Below are 21179 nucleotides of genomic sequence, written 5' to 3'. Positions count from 1 at the left end.
ACAGCCAGTCCATTGCAGACGGGTAGTCAGGGGGCTGCTGAGAGCCTGTGTTGGTTGGTGGGTGGGTGGGCAGGTGAGTCAGCGGGGGTCAGATGCCACTGCCCACATCACTTGGTTGGGGCAGGGGCTTCCTCCTCTGTGTGGTCACTCCCAGCACCACTGGGGCCATTGTGACTGTTATCACCAAAGCCCTGCAGGGTGGCAAGTCACAGGCAAGAAACTGAGACCCTGAGGGGAGGTGCCGAGCCCAGGATCACCAGCCTCAGGGTGTCACAGCAGGTCCCTCTGCCCCACTAGCAGCCCAGAGCAGTCCCCAGAGCCCAGCCTGGCCCAGGCTCTCTGCCCAGTGGCTGAGAAGACCCAGGCCTCACTCGGTGGTCTGGAGGGCGGCCCCTTCCTGAACCTACATGTAGAGATCTCGGGGCGTAGCCCCAGTGACCTGGGCACAGGCCAGCACCTTGGACAGTGCAGCCGATTATCCAGGCTGAGCACCCAGCTTTAAGAGTGGCCGGGGTGGGCATGTGAGGGAGGGGCCCACGTTCTGCTGGAAGCTGCTTTTTGGGCTCCCTCCTGCAGGTCGGAGGGTGCTCATGCCTCCAGGCCTGCCCTCCGCCTCTTGGCGTCCCTCTGACCCCCCAGGACATGAGCACTCTCACCCTCTGTCATGTGTTCTCTCCTTTCTCTTGGGGACTCCTTCTGCTCCCCCGTGGACCCCGGTGCCTCCCCAGGCCTCAGGAAGCCATGTAGACCCCCAGCTGCGGGTCAGGCTCTCTGTCCCCATCCTGCCTTGCCCTGTCCTCCCAGCCTGACTGGCACTTTGGCTGAACCCTGTCCTTAGCTGAGGATGCCAAGGGCCTCAGGTGAGGAGGGTGGGGCAGGTCCTAGGACCTACTGTTGGAGAAAATCACTTACGTAATAGAAAAAGGATTCTTTCCACATATGCGGCCTGTGTATCTGTAGGATTCTGCACTGGGGCCAGGCACCAGAAAACAGCTAATAGCAGAGCTTTTTCCTCTGGGTCTTTCAGAGTCATCCTCACCAGGGTCCCTGCACCAGATGCCACCAGTCTCCTCGCCCACCTCCTTCAAGATCCCTTCTAGGAGCATAGACGACAGCCAGAGCATATTGCCCCTCTCAGACTCCCCTGGAGGCTTAAAATAAGACAGACTCCCGATTCTGGGCCCCCAGGCCCTGCAGCGCCTCCCACACCCCCTCTTGCCCACCGTCCTCTAGACTCCTCCGCCATCCCCACTCACAGGTCACTTCTCACAGCAGGGGCTCTGGCCTGTGCCTCCGTGTCCCAGAACCTGGACCATGTGCGGCTCAGAGCGGACACCAGGAGCTCTGCTCCCACAGCACAAACCCTTGGCCCAAGCGGTGCTCCCTGCCAAGGGCAGCGGTGACCTTGGGACAGAATCAGTGGCATTAAGGGGCACTCCAGCTTGCCCTTGGCCCCATGCCTCTCCCAAAGGGCTCTCTGGCAGAAGTGGCCAGCAGTGCGGGGTTGGGCTGGAGCCTGAGAGGAGATGAGAGGGTTCTTCAGAGACAGAGGGGCCAAGGGGCCCCCAATGTGGGAGCACACTCTTGCCTGGTGTGACTCCTCTGTCCCCACACAGCCTGGAGTGCCCCGTGCTCTGTGGAGGGAGGGTGGAGCTGGGTCCCGGAGGGACACTTGAGCCCAGCCCTGAAAGTCCAGCCCAGGCAGGACCAGAGCAGCCCAGAAGTGTGAGTGCAGAACCTGCTTCTGCCCCTGCCGCCGGGAAGCCAGCATGGGGAAGCCCGTTCCCACCACATGTTTTTGGGCTTGGTGACCAGCGCAGTCCTGGGTGTGTGGGGACACCCTCCCTGTTGGCTGACAGCTGGGGTCAGTGGCTACAGTCAATTATATTGGAAAGTGAAAATGTCTAAACCCAATGTGGAGTCTTTTCTGTATTCCCACTTAGATTTATTATAGAAGCAAAAAAACAGTAAAGACCAAAAAATAATAAAAACACAAAACCCACCAGCAACCGTTGCATTTGTGGGGAGGGGCTCTTCCCACGGATTGCTGACAGCAAGGGCGGGAGGGGCCCGGGAGCCGCAGCCTGCACACCAGGGCGGCGACCTCCGTCTCCCCCCCTGGCTGGGGTCCCCTCTGCTCTCCCGGCCGCGGGTCCCGCTGGCCCTGCCTGCCCTCGCCTCCTGGCTCCAGGCCGAGAGCGCGCTGGCAGGGCTGCTGCCGCCCCGCGGGCACCGCCAGCTTTCCGTCTGAGCCCCTGGAGAGCCTGCGACGCCGCGTCCGGATGGCCAGCGTCACGCCCCAGCTCGCGGCCACCATTAGGGCAGCCGCTCAGGGGTGCGCGGACGCTGCCGTCTCGCCAAGCGGTCTGCACCGCGGCCGGGCTCCCAGCTCGGACTCCCCTGACCTCAGGGTCCAGGCAGGCGCCGAACCAGCGAGGTGACCTCGGGCGCGCGCACCCCTCCCGCCGGTTCCCCGAGTGGCAGCGGGGGTGGCCCCGGGCCTGGGCTGAGCCGCGTGTCCAGGACGTCCGTGGCGCGGCCCTGCGCAAGTGGCTCGGCGGGCGGGGACCGAGCGGAGCGCCCTGGGGGACCACGCCGCTGGGCCGCCCTTCCTTCCGGTCGCCCGTCCAGGGGACTGGGGCTGATGGTCCTGCAGGGAGGAAGGTTAAAATCAAAACTTCACAGAGGGCTGGGACTTCAAGACTGGCATCAAGTTTATTATTATCTCTTGTTAAATATATTCTGTCTTTTCAGAGAACAAAGCCCTAGTAGATGTTCTTCCCAGGTACATGTTGGGGTGTGCAGTTAGGTGACAGGAGGGGAGGTGACACAAACAGGCGGTACGCACGCGGGTGGGGGCCTCAGAACCTCACTTGGGTTTTCTGCGGACAGCAGCCCGGGGCTTCCCCTGGAGAGGCCGGAGCGGCAAGTCCCACAGCCAGGTGGCAAGTCCCACAGCCAGGTGGCAAGTCCCACAGCCAGGTGATGTGCAGAGGGAGGGGAGGGGCACGGGGAGGAAGATTACAGTCATACAAGCAGGCAACTATCACAGAGCTAACACTTCACTCGGAGGGTCTGCTGAGCAAGCCCCGGTAGCGCGCAGCCGCCTGTCCTGCAAGCGTCTGTTGGAGTGGGGTCAGTCTTTGGGTACGAACCCGGAGGAGGGTCTTTCTCCTGGTGGGGGTGGCTGGGCAGTGTGAGCCGGGATGGGAGGCCTGGGCAGGATGGTCCCAGCCTTCAGGGGGTCTCTGGTGAGGGCGGAGGCATGATCTGCTAGAGTGTCCAAGTCAGGGCCCCCAGGGTCACAAGAACACCCACTGGCTGCTGAGTGTCACCATGCAGTGCCAGGGGGTGGGGGGTCCTCAGTGCCAGCTCCAAGGCCCTCCTGGGTGCAGCTCACAGCGCTCATTTCCTGTGGGGACCACCACGCCTGGGAGGCACCTCAGGGGGCAGAGCCACACCGGGCGGCCCTAGACCATCAGCCGATTCTCCACATTCCGGACCAGGTGGGGACACGGGGGGTCTTCTCTGGAGCAAGCGTCTGCTCTGACGGCCCCTGACTCGGGGCTGAGAATCGCTGCCCCGGGGGTCCCTTCAGACTGAATTTTGAAAAGGAAATTCCTAGAGAAAAAGACCCACTGGATGGTCCCTCTCATTCAGGGTCAGGGGTGCTGATTCACTCTGGAACTGGTCCCTCATGTACAGACGGCCACCTCATGGGACATTAGCTGTTTGGTTGGGCTCAGGAGGGGACCCTGATACCTCACTGTTGCTTTGGGCAAAAAACACAGCACCTCCCTTCGGCTGAGGCGGGGCTGAAGAAAGCTGCTCCCCGCGGGAAGGGCGGCTGCACGTGCCCGTGGGGGGCAGCGCTGTGGGCAGGGGCTGGGAGAGCCGGCTTCACCTGGCTCTACCTGGACCCCTGTGTGACTCGCAGACCCACACAGTCCTCATCAGAAAACGGGCATAGTGCCGCCTACCCACTGTGCTGAAAGGAGGGCACCGAGAGGGCATTCTCCATGGAAGTGCCCAGCTTGGGGCCGCTCCTGCGGACACTGAGCTCAGTGGCAGCTGAGTCTGAGGGAGACCAGGGCCGGGGCGGTGGCAGGGTGGCCCTGGGCAGGCGTGCTGCCCTGAGCCTGGAGTGCTGCTCTCCTAGCCGGGGAGGCTGTGGACAGGGAAGAGGGCACTTCTCTTTGGCCGGAGCTAAATGAGACGAGTGTCCGACCTGGGCCTCACGGCTCTCTGCTGGCCCGGCCGGGCACGGCCCCCAGCGGTTGGAGCCCAGGGCCAGCAGAGAGCAGGCCCCGGTCTGACGCTGCCTTAGCAGCTGTTGTCCCTGAAGGGCGCGCGCGCAGATGGGGCGCAGTGGTCCTCCTTGCACGGCTGTGACAGCTCCCCGTACTCGCTGTTGTAAAACACCTGGCCTCCTCGGGCTCCCGGGTCAGACCGCTGCTGCCTCCCTGAGGGGTCAGAGTGCGCCCTGGTCACATCCACATCCTGGCCAGGCCCTTTACAGCTGCCAAGACAGGGAAGATGCCGTAAGAAGAGGGAGGGGACCAGACCTGGGTCACGGTCTGAATGGAGTCACCAAAGACAAGCTGGAGCATGAAGCTGCTTACAGACTTTGAGAAACACGCACAGCCTGGCTTTAAAGAGCAAACCAGACTGATCTGGCAAACACTGGAACTTTCTTGGTCCCAAACCTGGACACGGGAAAGTGAAGAATGTCTGACTCATTCCCCAACCTGCTCCTGTTCCGTCTGGGCCCGCTCAGCGATGGCACCGATGTGCCCTCAGTCGTGCAAGCCAAGTGCCTGCGGGTGGTCCTTGCTTCCTCCCTTCCCTCACCCCACGTATCCATCCATCCGGAAGTCCTGGCCATTCTAACTCCAAAACACACGAGCACGTGTCTCCGTTCCCCGGCCCCCACTGTGGAACCAGCTGTGCCCTGCAGGCTCTGTGACCTCCTGCTGTTTGGCTGCCCATAGTCCAGCCTCGGAAAGATCCTTCAAGTTGGACACACCATTCTCGTCCTGACAGAGACGGTGCCTGTCACGCCCAGAATGAAATCCGAGCCCCTGCGCGCCCCCATCCTCGGCCATGCTCAGCTTTCACTGTGAGTGTTTTGAAGATGTTGATTTATTGTTTTGCTATTGAAAATGCTGCTGGTTGTCCTTCTCTTTCTTCTTTGTAAGCAACTTGGTCTTTTTTGCCTGAATTCCCAGAATATTTATCTTGAAAGTCAAATAGTTCTACTAGGACACATCTCAGAGTTTACTGTTTTAGGCCGGTTTTCCCAGGTATCCTCCCAATACGTAGACTCAGGTCTTTTTTTATTTATTTAAGAGCATTATATGGAATTTTAAGTTTAAAAATATTAGCTCTGTTTTACTGTTTGTATTTTCTTCCGCGGGGACCCCAGTCTCACACGTCGGATCTCTTCTTGCCTGTCACTCCTTCCCATCCTTTGTGCCTCTTCATTTCCACCTTGACACTTTCGCATCCAGCCTGTGCTGGCCACTGTAGGTCTGGTGGCTCCTACTGTCCCTCTGGTGCCCTCGTCTTCTTTTTGAGGACTTATTTTTTAATTTCAATTTCTTTCTTGAATTTAGTCAGCTCCCATTTTATATCCTCACATTGTTTGCCAATTTCTAGTCTGAAGTTCTGAATTTCTGATTCTCGGTATTGCTGCTTATTGCACTATACATTTAATTCATGTTGGAGGGTTGTGTTACTTTCCCTCTGTTTCATTAAAAATTTTTTCTACTGAAAAGTTTTAATTCAAATTTTCTGTTTTATAATAACTCTGTGTGGACAGTGCTTATTTTTTCTGCTCATGATTATTCACATTGGCATTGGCTACACCAGAAGTAGCTTGGAAGAAATTTAGGTGGCTCCGAAGCTTTCTTCACTCAAAAGTGCTGTATGGGACCCGCATTCTCAGCATCTCCTCGAGTTCTAGACTGCATTCTTCTTTCCACGGCTCCACTCACGCCCTCTGTCACTCTGCCACCGGGGGCCGGCCGGTCTCCTACCCTGCTCCACGCAGCCGGGCTGGCCAAGCACAAGCCCTTGGTTTCCAGGTCTCCTTTCAGCGACAGACTCGGATGAACAGCGCACCACAGGCATCCCAGGGGGCCACGGAAGGGCTGGGTGATGCCACCAGGAAGTGAGGAAGAATAACTCCTGCGGGACAAGTGCTGACCAGTGGTTGACAGGAGACAGGAAAGGACAGGGCAGATAAACGCCCTCCTTCTCCCCAAGGGCCGCTCCAACATGCAGCCTATCCTTGTGCCTGTCTGGGGAATGCTCCCCACGCCCATGAACGCGCCTGCCCGTGGTCTGCGGCGCCTCTTCCTGGGTCACCATGGTGTTTCCAAGGGAAACACGTGTGTCCCTGTTGCCACTCCAGTGAGGTGCTGTTTCTGTAATGAGTGAATCCATGTGGGTGTGTATCTGTCTTCTTCTGAATTCTGGATACTGTCTTGCTTCTATAGGACCTTTATCCTCTGGAACTTTCTTCTTCCTTTGCCACCAAGCACCTGAGGTGCCGCACTCCCTCCTGACTCACTGCCCTCCCGAGACGGCCCCCGCAGTGCCTCAGACCTGACCAGGACTCCGCTCTCACCAGGTCAGCCTCCTCCGTCACCCTCCAGCCTGTGTGGCCACGGTCCCAGGGACCTGGCCATGCTCTCCTCCGGTGGGGCAGTACCCACTGGACTCTCCTGAAGAGCTGTGTTGTTTGCAGGAGGGTGGGTACAGGTTTGGAGTTAAATGGCACCATCCTCTGGTTTACCTTTTTACTTAATCACTTTTATTTGAATGACACAGCACTGTTTGGTAAAGAAACATTAGCCGAAAACTATTTCTGTAAATGTACGTATCACTAATTTCCTCAAACCAGGTTACTAACAGAAACCACCTGATAGAATCAATTAAAAAAAAAACACGGGAAGGAAAGATGCACAAAACAGACGCGGTCACTGATCCTGGGCACGGCCACCGCACCCTCTGTGCTGGCGGGATAAGCCACCAAGTGGTGGGTTAAGTGGTAGAAGCTCTAAATATACCTATACGAAAGGCAAAAACAACATCGACTATCTTCATGTTATGCAAATAAATACCTGTGGTTTAGGGTGAAATATTCAGTGACAACAGCATATATCGGTTCAGAAACAGTGTGGGGAGAAGTAAAGGATTTGCTCTGGAAAACTGTGCCAGATGACCCCAAAAGGGGCTCTTGACAGCGATGTCAAAGGTGCAAGTGGATGGTCTGAAGAAACAAGGAAGGACCAGTGTTTTTTAAATCATTGTGGGTCCTGTCATTTAAACAGGTGTGTATAAGTAAACGAATAAAGTGAACATTTTAAGTAGACACTTAACTCTTTTTTTTTCTATACTCTTAAAAGTTTAAATATTCAAGTTGGACGAAACTGCCCCCCACCCCAGGGATATCTTGCTGGGCAGACGGAGGCCATCGTCCGTCTGGGTCCCCTCCGTACAGGCATATGTGGGTATTTCTCTGTTATCAAAATACAACACCAGGCAGCTCAGGTTACAGCACGTGCCTGGCCTGTGTGACCACTGGGCGAAGTGCTGGGGTTTGGGGATGAGGGTGGCCTCCCCCTGGCTGGCGGAGGTGTGTGTCACACACGATTTCACAAAGCGCAGCATCTGAGCATCTGCCAGATGAAGGGGTGTCGGGCCAGCATGGTGATGGCAGGGGCTCCTCTGGGGTCGTGAAGGCCTTGGGTCTCAGGAGAGCTTGCCTTGAACACGCAGAAAGGCACCAAGGGGCCATGAAAGGTGTTGGGGAGAGTGAGGCACACCCAGCCCCAGCTCGCCTCGCTGGGCCACTGCTCCAGCCCCTCCTGGGGAGGGCAATGCCAATACCTGCAGGGAGGAGGCTCGGGAAGCCCTTACCTGAACCCGCCGGCTTGTCTTTGCCTGCTTGCTATCTGTTCAAACTCCTCTGAGGCCAGCACCATCCCACTGTCCGTCTGGTTGTCCTGAGTGCAGAGAACAAGCCACCGCTGCAGCCCCCACAAGACCCTCCCACAGGGCAACCGCCCCCAGCAAGGATGAGCCAGCAGTCACCAAGGGGACACATCTGGGTTTAGTGGGCCTTGCTCCCCTTCGGCCGTGGCTTGGCGTGGGAGCTGCAGAGTGCTGGGCACCCCCAAGGGCTCCGTCTGGCCCTGCAGGCACAAGCCTAGGTCCTGGGGGTCTGGTGAGGGCCCCCACTGTGCCCCACAAACCAGCCTCCTGGCCTTGCCCATCCCGGCCAACAGACCCACCCGGAGAGGGGTCTGTTTTCCCACTGGGGTCTCTGCGCTGCTGTGGCGGGGAGCCTGTGTGGGAGTCACAAGGATGCCGGGAAGGGACAGCTGGGGGACTGCAGCGTCACACGAGGGCAAGACTCAACTGTGCCATGACACATGCCATGACATTTTCAAGGGACAATCTTTTCTGTTAAAAAATGTCTGCACTGGTTTCTGTTACTTGCCTCAGGGGTTCCTGACACTGAGGCCCTGAGGCCGCCCGGCCCTGATCTGAGGCCTCGCCCTTCCCGTACCACAGAGGCTTTGTAGGCCGTCGGGGTCATGGGGAATTCTTCAAACGTCTTCACCCTGGAGGGACTCTGGCTCTGAGTCCCTCTGGCCAGGCACCCGGGAAAGGACACACAATTGTAGTATCTGTGGGGAGAAATCAGAAAGTGCTGAAGAAACGTACCCTAGAAACTCTCCTGAAAGCTGCCCCCCTCGCCTCCTGGCAAGGGCCCCCCTCCTGGGGCCTGGGTCTGGGTGCTGCCTGGGGCTCCTCCCCGGCCCTGCCTCAGACGGCCCCCACGCAGCCCCCATGGAGGGGCCGTGGGCATGCCCTGTCCCACCCTGACCTCGTGTCCCCCGAATCCACTGCTGTGCCCTGCAGGGAGAGGGGCACACGGCCTGGCCCCATGCAGTGTGGAGCTGGGCAGCACCCGTGTGGGCTTCACCCCACGCCAGGGCGCAGGCCTGGTGTGTGAGCCAGCTGGCCTGCCCACGTGTGCACACATGTGTGTGAGTGTTGAGTGGCGGGTAGAAGGAGCCTGGCAAGATCCAGCTGACTATTCTTGTCCCCAGGGCCTGGCCCTGCCCCATGCTGGGGCAGACAGGGCAGGACTCTCAGGACTTGGGTCTCAGTAGCGCTGGTGGGAGTGTGGACAGCACAACCTTCCTGGGGGGTAAGCTGCCAGGGCAAGAGGCCCCTGACCTAGAACTCTGAGAAGTCAGGCCAAGTTCCTGGAGTGTGGGGAGTGATCGGCCTTCCCTGGCCCCGGGGTCCCTGCCAGTGGCCCTACAGACTCACCCCGAGATGAATCAGTGATTAGATCCCGGGAGGAGTCTGGCCCAAACCCAGCCCGCTCTGCGTTTTCTCCCTGTGAGATGTGACATTGACGTTGGGCTGGGGGCTCCCGGGGACAGGACTGCATGGCAAGGAGGATGCCAGTGGGCAGAGAGGACTGAGGAGAGCAGACAGCAGCACAGCGGATAGACCCTGGAGGGCCGCTCAGTGGATGAAGCTTCCCAGAGCACCGCGGCCCCTGCGCTGTCACTTAAGACCACTGCTCTCTGGGTCGGTGTACCCTTGTCTCTCAAGTCGCTACAATTTGCTTTTCCTCCATGACTCAGCAGGATGAAATACACCCTGTCCACAGCCCTTTCCCCTGCCTCATTTTTGGACTTGGGCGGGTGGCTGACCTGGCGGCCAGGCTGTGGCGGTGTAGGCTCGGCGGGCTGTCCTCGGCATCGGTCTTGGTGACGTGCAGGGCAGTGGTGGACGCCTGCAGGAAGCTGCCCTCCTCCGAGCTCTGAGAGCTGCACAGGGCCCTGTGGTCCTCCTCCTCCTGGCGGGAACAGGAGAGGCAGCCAGGGCCAGAGACCGGCAGGTGCTGCCCCGTGGCCCCCACCCCTTCCTCAGCACCGCCTGGGGCTCCCGAGCCCTGACGTGGGGTCCTGGGGCTGCCCCAGCAGACATGTGCTCGGAGGACCGAACAGCTGGTGCCAGAGCCTGGTGGCTTCGGCTCTCGAGGCAGGCGAGGGGCAAGGCTGCAGAAGGCTCTCAGTGCCAGCCTTGCTCAGCTCCCTGCAGCCCTCCCGGTGCCCCACTTGTGGAAGAGGCAGGCGGGGCAGGCCGTGACTCAGCCAAGCAGCCTCACACCCACCCCTGGCTGTGCCTGCAGTCCCAGAAACCAGGCCGGGCACTTGCCACCTTCTTTGGGTGGATCCGGACCCAAAGTGCCCATCCCAGCCCCTGAGTCCTGGGAAGCAGGCCGCTTCAGGTCCTTCCCTCCAGGTCCCCGGGCACAGGGTGCCTGCCATGAGCTGGGTCCCCACCCTTGAGGAGCACCATGTGGGGAGGAGAGATGCCAGGACACGCACTTGAAGGGCCCATGTACTCGGGGTGGGGCAGGCGCAGGGCAGGCACCAGGTGCAGGGACGCAGCTCCATAATGCCCCCAAGAACCAGCCTGGGGCTCTCCGCAGACAGGGACAGGCTCTGACCATCCAAATGGCGTCCAGAGCCGGCACCAGTGGGTGTGTGCTCAGGAGGAAGATGCCTGTGTCTCGCCTGGGCATGCACTACCCTTGCCAGGCAGCTCAGAGGTAGGCAGAGTTTAGGGGGGCCAAGAGGGGCAGCCGGGGCCAGGAGGGCAGAGAGGGGGCTCACCTGCGGGTCCCCGGCCTGGAGCAGGTCCCCCAGGATCTCCACCAGCTCTGAAAACGCAGGCCTTGCCTTGGGGTCTCCAGACCAGCAGCTTAGCATGAGGCGGCGTCTGGGGGAAAGCAGGCTGCTGACTGTGGTCCGAGGACGCCCACCCTGCCCCCAGGCCCCCAGCCTTCCCTGGGGCCCTCACCCCTGCTCTGTCCTCCTGCTAGAGCCCCCCACCCCTTTCCAGCTGCCTCTGGCTCCTTCAGTGTCAGCTCAGTCCCTGATCACCCTGACTCTGGCTCCTCCCGTCGGGTGTTTCCAGAGCGCCTGGCCTCCCCGCCTGGTGCCTGTCAGTTATGCCGCGTGACTGTCTGTGTGTCACGAGGGTGGTGGCCAGGCCTGTCCTGCTGGCTCTGGCCTCCCCAGGGCCCCCTGATCATCTCAGATGCCCATCTCCATGGCCCATTCCCCACCCCCAACACCTGCAGGGTAGGGGAGACTCACATGGCAGGAGTGGCCAGCTCCGGGGCCCTCATCCGGGTGCCGTCTTTCAGCCGCTGGCAGAACTCCTCGTTGATCTGCACCCCAGGGTAGGGGGAGGCCCCTGATGGCAGGAAGGGGGGGTGGGTGGACAGCAGGCTGCTGACTGCTCAACCCAGCCCCCCAAATCATCCCTGTCCAGTCCCTTCCCTATGTTCCCCTTGGCAGGTGGAGATGGTGGCTCACCACGCTGCGCTAGTCCTGGGGGCCTGGGCAAGTCATTGTCTTCCCAGCGCCAGTTCTTTATGAGGTTAAGAGAGGATGATGCCACCTGCGTGTGGGCTGCCCTGAGCATCCACACATTTGGGACAGTTAGGAAATCACAGTCACCAGGATCCTCAAGGGCTGGGGAGCCACACAGAACCGGTTTCCACAAAGCCTCTCCTGCCTCTCCTGCCCCTAACACCACCTGCCTGCACCCTGGCCACCTCCAACACAGGAGGCCGTGGGCCTGGACACCCCTGGCCCTGGGTGCTCTCCTCTCTCCCTGGGCCCTGCGCCCTCACACAGGCCGCCGGGCCTCCTAGGGTCTTCTTGCACTTTTAGTTTTGGTAATAGCATGAAGCACTGTTTCCATTTGGTGATGTCTTAACTTTTCCTTTTGCTCATTGTCTCCCCTACCCTGGTGTGGGACTTCACCATGTTCACTGTGGGGCCCGAGTTCCCACGTGGGACTCGCATAAGTAGGTGTGTCAGCTGAGTCAGCACACCGGGCTCCCTCTGGGGCCTGGGGCCAGCTGGGGGCTGCCACATGAACAGGCTGGACCTGGCATGGGCTCGAGCTCGCACCCTCCAGGAGTGGTGCCTGCGGTGAGGGGTGGCCCACGTTGGAGGCAAAGTCCCCTTGAAGGCTGGGCCAGGCCGAGGAGAGGCGGGGGGCTCTTGGTGGCCCACGAACTACCTGCCTCAGAACCACCTGGTGCCCACCTCCAGGTGCCCAGTCCCTGGCACCAGAAAGACCTATCCTGCAGCTGGGAGGTGGGTGATGCCTGGGCCGGACAGCCCTACACTCACCCAGGGAGAAGATCTCCCAGAGCAGCACCCCAAAGGACCACACGTCGCTCTGCGAGCTGTACACCTTGTCAAAGATGCTCTCGGGGGCCATCCACTTCAGGGGCAGCCGGGCCTGAGGGCGACGGAGGGAGGCGTGTCCCGCGGTTGGTGGGGAGACACGGCTGAGGCCAGACTCTCAAGCACCCCCCAACAAGTCCCTTCTGCCTGGATCCAAGGCTTCTTCCCGCTGCTGTTCTCCTGGGTCTGGCCAGGCCCCTCTCTTCCTCTGAGCTTTCCCAGGACTGGGTGAGGGGTGCTCGCACCCAGGAAATGGCATCCCTGCACGCCCTCCTCACCTCCCCCGATAAACGCACTCCATCCATTTCCTCTGTCCCCACTCTAGGAGCCTGCGGGTCACTCCTCACCCCTCCCGTGGCTCTTGCTGCGTCCTCCCCGCCATCTCTCTCCCCCTCGCGGCCCCACCCTTCCTGCCTGGCCTCTGCCTCCAGCCCAGCGGCCCGTCCCGCCACGGCAGCTTTCTGGGCCTCCTGCAGATGCAAGCGAGACACCGGCCTCCACCCCGCGGCCACGCCCGGCCCGTCCTGGTCGCCCCTGCCCCTGCCGGCTCCCGAGCGACCGCGCCCTTCTGCGGGAGCGACGCCGCGTGGCGCCTCCGCACGCCCAGGCCCCGAGGGGCGGGCGCCGCAAGTCAGGGCCCTTCACGCGGACCGCGGCACGGTGGGCCCTGGCCGTGGACTCCCGTCTCCACTGCCCCATCCCGGGTTGCCTCCGTGGGCGGGTCGCCAGGGTCCCCTGTAGGCGCAGGCCCTCCCCCCGCGGTGGGGCTCCGGGGCAGTGCGCCCCAGAGGCCGGGCGTGGCCTGGCAGGCCCCTCCGGGACGGGAGGCCCGCGGCCCACCCCCCACGACTCGGCCCCGTCGGCCCTCCCCTTGGCGGCCCGCGCTCACGCTGCCCTTGCGGACGTAGTCAGGGTCTTTGTAGATGTCTCGCGCTAGGCCGAAGTCGCAGATCTTCACCACGTCGCTTTCGGACAGCAAGATGTTACGAGCAGCCAGGTCTCTGTGGATGCACTGGGGGCACAGGGGCAGGGGGCCGGGGGGTGTCAGCGCAGGCCTAGAGGGACCCACACCTGCAGCTCCAGGGCGGGGGTGGCCTGCCCGAGCCCCGCTCCTTCGGGGAAAGAGTCCCGTGCATCCCTCGGGGCTTCTTACAGAGAGGGCTGGTGGAACTGCGGGGGCGGCTGTGGGGTCAGACTGACGCCAGTTCCACACCCAGCTCCGCGAAACGGGAGACTCGCTAACGGCCCCCAGGGCCGAAGTTCGGGTGGGGCACATCGCAGCATGCTGATGGGGTGTGCCCTGCTCCCCTCTGGGGGGCCTGCCAGGGGGAGCTCACCTTGCGGGAGGCCAGGAACTCCATCCCTCGGGCCACCTGGAAGCTGTAGCAGACAAGGTCTTCCATGGTCAGGGGGCTCAGCCACAGGTCCTCGGCTGTACAGAGTGGGGTGGTCTCAGAGGGGGGCCTCCTCCATGACTTCCATCCTCTACCCAGCCCCAAAGGGAATGTTTGTTCACCCAGCCCTGGCTGCCTCCCTCCGGGCTGGGCCCCTAAGCAGCATGTCACCCCGTCTCCTACCCGTCAGCCCCACTTACTACTCACTGCTCAGTAGTAAGTAGTAAGATACCCACTTACTACTCCCAGAGTAGTAAATACTGCTGCACCTTGGGGCCTGTGAAGTTTAGCCTAAAGCAGCCTCCTTACATATTTACAGTTTGACCTAAAGGTTTCTCCATACGAGTGAACTGTAACCTAACTGGATATGTAAACAGACTGTAACCTGCTCTTGACCAGTCACTGAGTTTTGGCCACTCGAAGGCAGCCCAGTTTCCACCATGTTCAAATAAGGCAAATGCCAAACGATAACCAACCCAGCTGTTTCTGCATCCTACTTCTATTTTCTGTATGTCATTTTCCTTTTTCGGTCCATAGATCCTCTCTGACTCTGTGGGAGTACAGTCTTTCTAAACTGATTCTAGCTCGGGGGCTGCCTGACTTACAGATTGTCCTTTGCTCAACTAAACTCTGTTAAATTTTATTTGTCTAAGGTTTTTCTTTTAACAGATGGTGTCAGAAGTGAGACCTGAAGTCGAGCTCCCAGTGACCCCCAGGAGCACTGAGTGACTAAGCATTTTGCCCACTGTTCTTCACAGCAACTGGGGGTCACAAGTATGATCTCTCTTGGAGTCTGAAGCTCCAGGGATTTGTGTTTGGAGCCATCTGAGTTTGAGACAAGTTTTGATCTGAACTGGGTTCAGAAGTCTAACAAAAACTGGACTGGTAGTTTGATCTCTTCTGTCCCCATTTGGACACCTTTGATTCTGCTCTCTTGCCTGATAGCTCTCGCAAGGACTTCCAATACTATGTTGAAAAGTAATGGGGACAGTGGGCAGCCTTGTCTGGTTCCAGTTCTGAGTGGGAATGCTTTCAATTTTTCCCCATTCAGTATGATGTTGGCTGTGGGTTTGTCATATATGGCTTGTATCATTTTTAGGTAGGTCCCATTTATGCCTATGTTGTTAAGTGTTTTTATCATAAAAGAGTGTTGAATTTTGTCAAATGCTTTTTCTGCATCTATTGAGAGGATCATATGGTCTTTATTTCTGCTTCTATTTATGTGGTTAATTACATTTATAGATTTTCATATGTTGAACCACCCCTGCATCTCTGGGATGAAGCCTACTTGGTCGTGATGAATTATTTTTTTAATAAGCACTTGGATACGATTTGCTAGGATTTTATTGAGAATTTTTGCATCTACGTTCATGAGAGAAATTGGTCTGTAGTTTTCTTTTTTTGTTGCATCCTTTCCTGGTTTTGGTATCAATGTTATATTGGCTTGGTAGAATGTGTTGGGGAGAATTCCATCCTTCTCAATATTGAAGAATAGTTTATGACATGATGTTGTATCTGGAAAACCCCAAGGACTCAACCAAGAGACTCCTGGACTTAATTAACGAATTCAGTAAAGTCTCAGGTTACAAAGTCAATATACACAAATCAGAGGCATTCATATATGCCAATACCATTCAATCGGAGAACCAAATTAAGGACTCAATACCTTTCAAAATAGCAACAAAGAAAATAAAATATCTAGGAATATATTTAACTAAAGAGGTAAAGGATCTCTATAAAGAGAACTATGAAATGCTAAGGAAGGAAATTGCAGAACACATAAATAAGTGGAAATCCATACCATGCTCATGGATTGGAAGAATTAACATTGTTAAAATGTCTATACTACCCAAAGTAATCTATAGATTCAATGCAATTCCTATTAAATTACCAACATCATTTTTCACAGATTTAGAAAAAATAATTATACACTTTGTATGGAATCAGAGAAGACCCCGTATAGCAAAAGCAATCTTAAGCAATAAAAACAAAATGGGAGGTACTGATTTGCCAGACCTCAAACTATACTACAAAGCTGTGGTTCTTAAAACTGCTTGGTACTGGCACAAGGGCAGGGACACAGACCAGTGGAACAGAACAGAAAACCCAAATATAAAACCATCCTCATATAACCATCTAATCTTTGACAAAATAGACAAAAACATACTCTGGGGACAAGAGTCCCTATTCAATAAATGGTGCTGGGAAAACTGGATAGCCACATGTAGAAGACTGAAACAGGACCCACAGATTTCACCTCTCACAAAAATCAAATCACGGTGGATAACAGATTTAAACCTTAAACGGGAAACGATTAGAATTCTAGAAGAAAATGTAGGAAGGACTCTTACAGACATTGGTCTAGGCAAAGAATTTATGAAGAAAACCCCTAAGGCAATCGCAGCAACAACAAAAATAAACGAATGGGACCTGATTAAATTAAAAAGCTTCTGCACAGCCAAAGAAACAGTCACGAAAATAAACAGACAGCCTACAGAATGGGAAAAAATTTTCGCATACTACACATCAGATAAAAGACTGATAACAAGAATCTATTTAGAATTCAGGAAAATCAGCAAGAAAAAATCAAACAATCCTATCAAAAAATGGGCAAATGACATGAATAGAAATTTTTCAAAAGAAGACATAAGAATGGCCAAAAAACGTATGAAAAAATGCTCAACATCCCTAATCATCAGGGAAATGCAAATCAAAACCACAATGAGATACCACTTAACTCCGGTGAGAATGGCCTTTATCAAAAAACCCCAAAACAACACATGTTGGCGTGGATGCGGAGAGACAGGAACACTCATACACTGCTGGTGGGAATGCAAACTAGTGCAACCCCTATGGAAAGCAATATGGAGATACCTTAAACAGATTCAAGGAGACCTACCATTTGATCCAGCAATCCCATTATTGGGCATATACCCAGAAGAACAAAAGTCATTCTTTAACAAAGACACCTGCACCCAAATGTTTATGGCAGCACAATTCACAATTGCAAAGATGTGGAAACAACCCAAGTGCCCATCAATCCATGAATGGATTAGTAAACTGTGGCATATGTATACCATGGAGTACTACTCAGCTATAAGAAATAACGATGATACGACATCTCTTTGGTTCTCCTGGAGAGAGCTGGAACCCATTATATTAAGTGAAGTATCCAAAGAATGGAAAAACAAGCATCACATGTACTCACCAGAAAACTGGTTTCCCTGATCATCACCTAAATGTACATTGGGGAAGGATACCAATTGGATATCAGACTGGGATGGGGGTAGGGGGAGGGGATGGGTGTATGCCTACATGATGAGTGCGTTGCACACCCTCTGGGGAATGGTCATGCTTGAAGGTGCTGACTCGGGGAGGTGGGGGGGGAGGGGATGGTGGTATGACTACATGATGAGTGCCAGGTGCACTGTCTGGAGAATGAGAACGGACGCGCTTGGGACTCTGACTTGGGGGGATGGGCGGGACATGGACAATGTATATGACCTGAACTTATGTACCCCCGTGATGAGCTGAAATAAAAAACAAAAAAACAAAAAAACACTGGACTGGGTCCAGGACTGGAGCCAGTAATTAACTGGCTTGGATCAGTTAGAAGCCTCAGATGTCTGACTGGGTTAGGCAAAAAGCGGAATCAATGGCAAGACTGCAGGGCATGCACACTTCAGTTTTTAAAAATTTGCAAGAATTTTTGTATTCTACCCTCTTTGTTTCTTTTTCCTGTGTGCTTAGGTAGAGAAAAATCATTGGCTAAGTTGATCAATGGGATTTGAGAGCCAAAAATATATAGAAAAAATCAGCCGGGCATAGTGGCACATGCCTGTAGTCTCAGCAACTCGGGAGCCTGAGGCAGGAGGATTGCTTAAGCCCTGGAGTTTGAGGTTGCTGTGAGCTAGGCTGACACCACGGCACTCTAGCCCGGGCAACAGAGTGAGACTCTGTCTCAAAAAAAAAAAAAAAAAAAAAAAAAAGAAAATTAAAAAATTTTTTAAATTAAAAAAAAATAAAATGCATCCCTGGATGAGACTAATTTGGGGGCCCTCATTTTTAAATTCACTTTTTAAATTACACTTTTACTCCAGGTAAAAGTGAGATTCTTAATTTCTAAACAAACTGAGCACTCTACCTTCTGGATACATCTCTCTATGTATGCATAAATACTAGGTCTCAGAATAGCAAACACAAAAATAACAAAATCTTACAAAGATAATTTAAAATTACAGTAAAACATTCCAAATAAACAACACTGTAATTTAAAAAGTGCATTTAAAAATGAGGGTCCCCAAATTAGTCTCATCCAGGGATGCATTTTATTTTTTTAAATTTAAAAAATTTTTTAATTTTAATTTTAATTTTTTTTTTTTTGAGACAGAGTCTCACTCTGTTGCCCGGGCTAGAGTGCCGTGGTGTCAGCCTAGCTCACAGCAACCTCAAACTCCAGGGCTTAAGGAATCCTCCTGCCTCAGGCTCCCGAGTTGCTGAGACTACAGGCATGTGCCACTATGCCCGGCTGATTTTTTCTATATAATTTTAGTTGTCCGGTTAATTTCTTTCTATTTTTTAGTAGAGACAGAGTCTTGCTCTTGCTCAGGCTGGTCTCGAACTCCTGACCTCGAGCGATCCTCCGGACTTGGCCTCCCACAGTGCTAGGATTACAGGAGTGAGCCACCTCCCTCAGCCTTATATTTTTTTTGCAGACAGGGTTTCTCTCTGTTCCCCAACCTAGAGTGCAGTGGTGTGACCATAGCTTACTACAGCTTTGAACCCCTGGACTCAAGAGATCCTCCTGCCTCAGCCTCCTGAGTAGCTAGGACTACAAGCACTAGATGCTACCATGCCCAGCTAATTTTTTAATTTCTTGTAGAGTCAGGATCTTGCTATGTTGACCCAGCTGGTCTCAACTCCTTGGCTCTAGCAATCCTTCTGCCGTGTCCTACCAAAGGACAGGTACGAGCCACCATGCCCAGCTTAGGGATGCCCATTAATTTATAGAAGCTTCTAAAAATATTTCAATATTTTTATTCTCTCTTTTAAAAGACTCTATAAAAGATACATAAAAAGCTTAAGTGATTAATTAATAAAAAATTAAATCTACTAACCTTTTAGCTTAATTGCAATTCTGTCCCAAAAGCCAAAAAAAAAAAAAAAAAAAAAAAAAACAACTATCCTGGATAAAGTGTTTATAAAAAGAAAGCCCTCAGATCTTCTTTTCAGATCTATACATGCTGAGTCCAGACATAAGAAAATGCTTTCTTTGCCCTCTTCCCTAATGGGCTCCACCCTAAACACAATAATTTTAACTAAAAAGCAATAGCTAAGTTAAAAGACCACCTATTAAACTACACTGCTCTCCAAAATACACCTGTATGACATTTAGTCGACTATTCTAAAACCCTTTGATAAAAAAATTTACATCTATAAAAAGCTCCATTTATAAGAGTGTTTACCTCTATACACTAAAAACTCTTGCCGTTATTTTAAATTTACATATTAAGCCTTACTTTTGTTTAAGGTGCTTTTCCTAGTCATTTTGTCTTAACTAGATTTTTACCAACACCTTTTTCCTTCATTTGGGAAAATGATGACACAATATTTAGGACTAAAGTCTCATCTCTGTGCTTTTAAAATATAAATTTTCTACCTTATTTCACCTAGAGTTATCCTTTTAAAAAAAATTAGGATTGCCTAAGTAATAATTGCTTAGGACAATAAAACAGATAATTGAAAGATGAATTGTATAAATTAAAAAATGATTTAAAAGGCAACAAATAAAAATCCTTTATAAAAACTATAAGATCTGCTTCTATCTGTGTGTATCTGTATGTCTCTATGTGCTATATCTATGGGATAATATTCAATAAGTAAAAGTACATTTTAAAAATTGTTAATAAAATAAAAATGACTTCAAACTTGTCAGTTAAGTATAATTCAGACATTTTTGCCTGAGTCTGCTGGGTGAGACAGGTTTATGCTGCCTCTGCTACATGTTTTGAGGTCATAAAACTGGTTCTATAACATTTTTAATACTTGCTTAATTTGTGAGCTGTTTTTGGTTTTGAGCCTCTGGATTTTGGCGTCTAAACAGGTGGCCATGGTGAGGCCTGAGGACATAGTCTCAGCACCTAGACCGCCAACTGTAAGATAAAGTCAAGCTCAATATGGGCCCTACCTCCCCAGACCAGCTTTGCTTCCTGGCTATTCTGGGAGGGGTTCAATCCCTCAGATATTGTCTACACAGCTGTCTCATCTGTCGTGAGCTGTACACCTGGTATACAAATTCAAGAGGCAGAGGGCCCTGACTTTCATAACAGTCCTGGGGTGCCATGTGGCTAGCTGAGATCCAGGACGACTAGGAGAGACATTAAAGATGGTACCAGCACCACAGTTACAAATTTCTTTTCAATAATTTAAAATCTTAGCCGGGCGCGGTGGCTCACACCTGTAATCCTAGCACTCTGGGAGGCCGAGGCCGGAGGATCGCTCGAGGTCAGGAGTTCGAGACCAGCCTGAGCAAGAGTGAGACCCCGTCTCTACTAAAAACAGAAAGAAATTATATGGACAGCTAAAGATAAATATAGAAAAAATTAGCCGGGCATGGTGGCACATGCCTGTAGTCCCAGCTACTGGGGAGGCTGAGGCAGTAGGATCGCTTAAGCCCAGGAGTTTGAGGTTGCTGTGAGCTAGGCTGACGCCACGGCACTCACTCTAGCCCGGGAAACAGAGTGAGACTCTCTCTCAAAAAAAAAAAAAAAAAAAAAAAAAAGAAATTTTAAAATCTTAAAGTCATGTTATATTAAATTAAATAATCAGTTAAAATACTAAAACATTAGTTATTAATCATAGGTTTAAGCTTATCTGCTTTATTTTACATGACATAAAAACTATATTTAAATCTATTAATAAATAAAAATCTAAAAATCTTTCTAAAAATTATAAAATACTTTTTATATATAATATTTAAAAAAATTAAAACAATTAAAAATTATAAATAGTTTTCATCTATAAATACTAATATATGACAGTTCAAAATTATATCCTAAGGTTTTCATTAAAAATTAGTTATTAATAATTAATATTATAATTAAAACTACTAAATATGAAAAAATTCTATATACAGAGTATATAAACAAAAAAGATACTTTTGATAAAAAAGTTATAAAGACATAAAAATGTGTTTGTTAAAAAAATAATTTTGTCTACTTTAAAAGTTACTTAAAAGATTGTTTCAAAGAAAAAATAAAATAAAATATAAAAAATTTAAAAATTTATAAAAATTATAAAAGCCTTATAAAAATCTTATGTGATGGTCAAAAACTGAGATTGGATAAATTTATTTACAAAATTTTATTAAAATTCACTTTAATAATGATAATAAAATTTAGCTGTTTCTTTTAAAAAATTTCATGTAATAATAAGAGACAATAAAATATTTTTTTCACTTTTAAATTTTTTATTTAAAAAA

The 21179-nt window shown here is 52.6% G+C and overlaps 1 protein-coding gene across 10 annotated transcripts in view; it reads right to left on the bottom strand.

Moving 5' to 3' along the window:
• Positions 1 to 2696: 2696 nt before the first annotated feature.
• Positions 2697 to 21179, bottom strand: part of FLT4 (fms related receptor tyrosine kinase 4) — a 50470-nt gene continuing 31987 nt past the window's right edge. For 2 of the 10 annotated variants that reach the window (XM_045527586.1, XM_045527587.1), the window contains exons 22-30: positions 13643 to 13737; positions 13195 to 13317; positions 12249 to 12360; positions 11199 to 11298; positions 10713 to 10818; positions 9744 to 9889; positions 8579 to 8699; positions 7927 to 8012; positions 2697 to 4519 (exon numbers count right to left, since the gene is read on the bottom strand). In XM_045527586.1, the coding sequence (XP_045383542.1) occupies positions 4324 to 4519; positions 7927 to 8012; positions 8579 to 8699; positions 9744 to 9889; positions 10713 to 10818; positions 11199 to 11298; positions 12249 to 12360; positions 13195 to 13317; positions 13643 to 13737 (1085 nt within the window). In that variant the 3' untranslated portion in view covers positions 2697 to 4323. Of the gene's footprint in view, positions 4520 to 5902; positions 7323 to 7392; positions 7773 to 7926; positions 8013 to 8578; positions 8700 to 9743; positions 9890 to 10712; positions 10819 to 11198; positions 11299 to 12248; positions 12361 to 13194; positions 13318 to 13642; positions 13738 to 21179 lie in introns of those variants that run through there. The other 8 variants (XM_045527589.1, XM_045527582.1, XM_045527588.1 and 5 more) reach the window with 7 other exon arrangements.

This window comes from Lemur catta, chromosome 16 (assembly GCF_020740605.2).
Source record: "Lemur catta isolate mLemCat1 chromosome 16, mLemCat1.pri, whole genome shotgun sequence".
NCBI lineage: Eukaryota > Metazoa > Chordata > Mammalia > Primates > Lemuridae > Lemur > Lemur catta.
The sequence above is the reverse complement of the archived record's forward strand: the minus strand, read 5'-3'. Positions and strand labels throughout refer to the sequence as shown.